The 3,171-nt window shown below is 30.3% G+C and overlaps 1 protein-coding gene across 1 annotated transcript; it reads right to left on the bottom strand.

The window, feature by feature from the left end:
• Nucleotides 1-1,180: 1,180 nt before the first annotated feature.
• On the bottom strand, nt 1,181-2,157 carry LOC112128123 (neprilysin-1-like; the record flags this gene model as incomplete). The annotated part of the gene is made up of 4 exons (XM_024229925.1): nt 1,743-2,157; nt 1,462-1,671; nt 1,265-1,368; nt 1,181-1,205 (listed from the first exon to the last, which is right to left on the bottom strand). Coding segments are annotated over exons 1-4 (460 nt in total), but the record flags the coding sequence as incomplete, so codon positions are not given.
• Between the last annotated feature and the right edge of the window lie 1,014 nt (nt 2,158-3,171).

Genomic DNA, 3,171 nt, shown 5'->3' with positions numbered 1-3,171 from the left:
TATTTACCATTTGCATGTATATAACAAACATTTCCAAAAAGGGAAATTATTCCCAATAAAGATACAGCAACTTTCTTCATTTCATTAATCCTTCTGTTTAAACTGGAAAAGTATAACATAAGAAATAATCAGGTACATGGCAGTATATGGTTTGAAAGAATGATTTTTTAGGAAATCCCATTTATAAATTCAGATAGTCATGCCCATTAATTGTATTTTTAAATTTAAAATTTTTTTATCTGATTTCTTTAAAAGACATCTGAATGATAGAAAATTTCCTTGTGTTCAGTGTAAGGTTGTTTCATTTTTTTACTTTCTTAATTAAAATAGTTATTGACTTTATTTCTTCAATATTCTAGGCCATTCTTGAACTTGGGTGGAAATTCTCAATTACTATTTTATTGTACCATTTCGGTACAGGAAATATTTCAATTTTACTTGGTTGTTTTTTGTGCATGTTTATAATTATTTTATCGTTTATATTTACCTCGTGATTGTATATAAGAAGTCAATTTAAAATCTTTAAAAATAAGATACAGTAACTTTCTATATTTCATTAATACTTTTGCCCCTTTTTAAGAGTAAAAGTACAACATAATAAATAATTCAGTGCTCAATAAGTAGGTTATTTCATCCCACAATCGGAATGTGTTGTGCTGCCATGCCCAAACGCTATTCTCACATCTTATGGTGCAGAGTGGCATTCTTCGATTAAGTGGTACACATCAAGTAACTTAACTCAACATGTCAGACACATTACACAGGCTTTGGCCCAAAGTAATTAGGCCATAATCGGGTAAAGATGGCCTTTCTTCAGACAGTTCCTTCAAGGGCCATCTATTGTCAGTACTCTTGACAAGTGAGAGTTGCCGATCTGATCACCAATGCTGCTACTCTCTTTTAATCATGCATTTTAATACAATTTTAGCATTATAGGGCCAAATCACTGTGGTTAAGTCCAGAGGTTGGGCTATTTTAAATATAAAATAATTATGTGTGATGATTAGTGACTAATAGTAGTTAGTAGTTAGACTAATAGTTAGTCGATGATTATGTTGAACCAGCAAGAATAGATAAAAAAGGACCATCGGTGAAGATTGAAATATTTATATTATTACTTATACATAGAATTGTGCATTAGTAAAATAATAAGTTTTGTAGGATCGTAATACATACTTACANGATTTTGACCAATTTTTATATGCCTATCAAAAAAACCAATTCATTGTTTATTCTTCTCACACATGTCGATAGTTTATATTACCAAAAAGGTTTTTTTAATCCCTCCACTATCTGCAATATTCTCAGTCAAAGAAACTACTTTCTCAATGTTAATACCCAATTCTGTAGTAAAATTTTTGTATTGTTCTAGAATAATGAAGGTAGTTATTATTTTATTTTACTAATTAACATTAACAATATACATTAGTTTTTTAAATTATAACTTTTAATTGTAATTACCTATAAAACATTGAGCCTTTTCATTAAATGCTTCAATTGTGGCAATATCCCACTCCCATTTCTTTTCAATGATTTTGTCAAACTCAAGTCCTTCTAGAGTAAATCCATGTGTTGCCTCATGTCCAATCAGGTTTCCAAGTCCACCAAAATTTATGCATTTTGGTAAATGTTTGTGATAGACTGGGGGCTGAAGTAGCCCAATGAGAATGACTGTATAGATAAAGAGTACATACATTACAATCTTAATTTCTTTTTTTTTTTTTGCATAGATGGTAACATACTAATTTTATTTAAATCATAATTATAAAATCCATTCATTATTAAAGGATTTGCTCCATAATAATCATCAGGCTCACGAAGCTGTTTTTTCATATGCCTAATCAAATATTGAATTATGTTCATACAGTTCTCGAAGTAAGTTCCTGTTTGAAAATCCACCTTAAAAAAAAAATGTTGTTGGTTATTAATTTTAAATAAACAATATGGTTTGAAATTGTGAAAAGAGTTTTAGTATTTAAGAAGTTTTGAATAACTTTTTATTGGCTTCTTCAATAGAAAAAATGGTACCACAAAGATTCAGTTGAATGATTCAACTTGTAATTTCACTTATTTTTTCTCTGATCCAACCCAGAAAGACAATCCTCTTTTGTCTGTTGTCTGGCAGTCACCACTGAGGCCTATATTGTTCCAGCGCCGACTATTTCAAAATATTTAACACTAACAATTTCTGTAAATTCATGAAAATTGTTTATATACATTCTAATAAATAAATTTTTATTATTTGTTTATAGTGTTACAAATTAAGCTCTTTTTATAGAAAATGTTGGGCTTTTCTGATTTTTCTACTTATTTTTTTATGTCACTCTCAGTTATGAATGAAGTTCTAATCTTTCAATGAGTTACTAAAACTTAATCAATAATATTATCGATTTTAAAATTATTGCATGTGAATCTGAATAAAAATGGCATACTCATATCTTTCAACAGCTTATGATAGTGCTTCAGACTAGTAATGGTCTTGGGGGGCTGCAGTGGACATATAGTTAGGATGTAAAATTTTATTTGATACACTATCATTTCCGGGTTTGATTCCCAACATAACCCTTGGAATTTTATTTACGATTAATTTATAAAAAGTATTGTAAATTGGTTTGACCCCCACATCCATGACACCCAGCAGATAGTTGGATTGGACTGAAATTACTGTAGCTTTTGTTCTTTAATATATTTTATGTATAGTTTGAAGTTCATTGGTTATCCTGGTCTGCTATTCCCACTAGATGGACATTGAATTGTTGAATATATAAGAATAAAAGAAACTACAATTTCGTCTTCACCATTAAGCTTCAGCTATGTTTTATTATTAATTAATTTTATTATTGTCCGGAGATTATGGCCGGTACAATTTCCCAATTCAGATTAGTTAATAATTGTTTGATCCTCTAGGGCAATGTGGGGTGGGCATTGTCATGGTGAAAGTCTACACCTAGTACAGGACGTTTTTGCTTTATTTGAAAGTCTAAATGTGTTAACTGTTCACTATCAATCATTCCCCTTTTGGTAAAAGCTCAAAATACAAGAGGCCGGACCTGTCCCACCAAATACACAGCATATGTCATACGTTTTGGAACAACTGGGAGCAATAAGCATTTTTGTACGAGATCCACTTTTCATCTCCTGTTACCAATCTATGAAGAAATGGTTCATAAG

The sequence above is a fragment of the Cimex lectularius genome, unplaced genomic scaffold, assembly GCF_000648675.2.
Source record: "Cimex lectularius strain Harlan isolate CLEC.00 unplaced genomic scaffold, Clec_2.1 scaffold703, whole genome shotgun sequence".
NCBI lineage: Eukaryota > Metazoa > Arthropoda > Insecta > Hemiptera > Cimicidae > Cimex > Cimex lectularius.
This window is presented reverse-complemented; position numbering and strand designations above follow the sequence as displayed.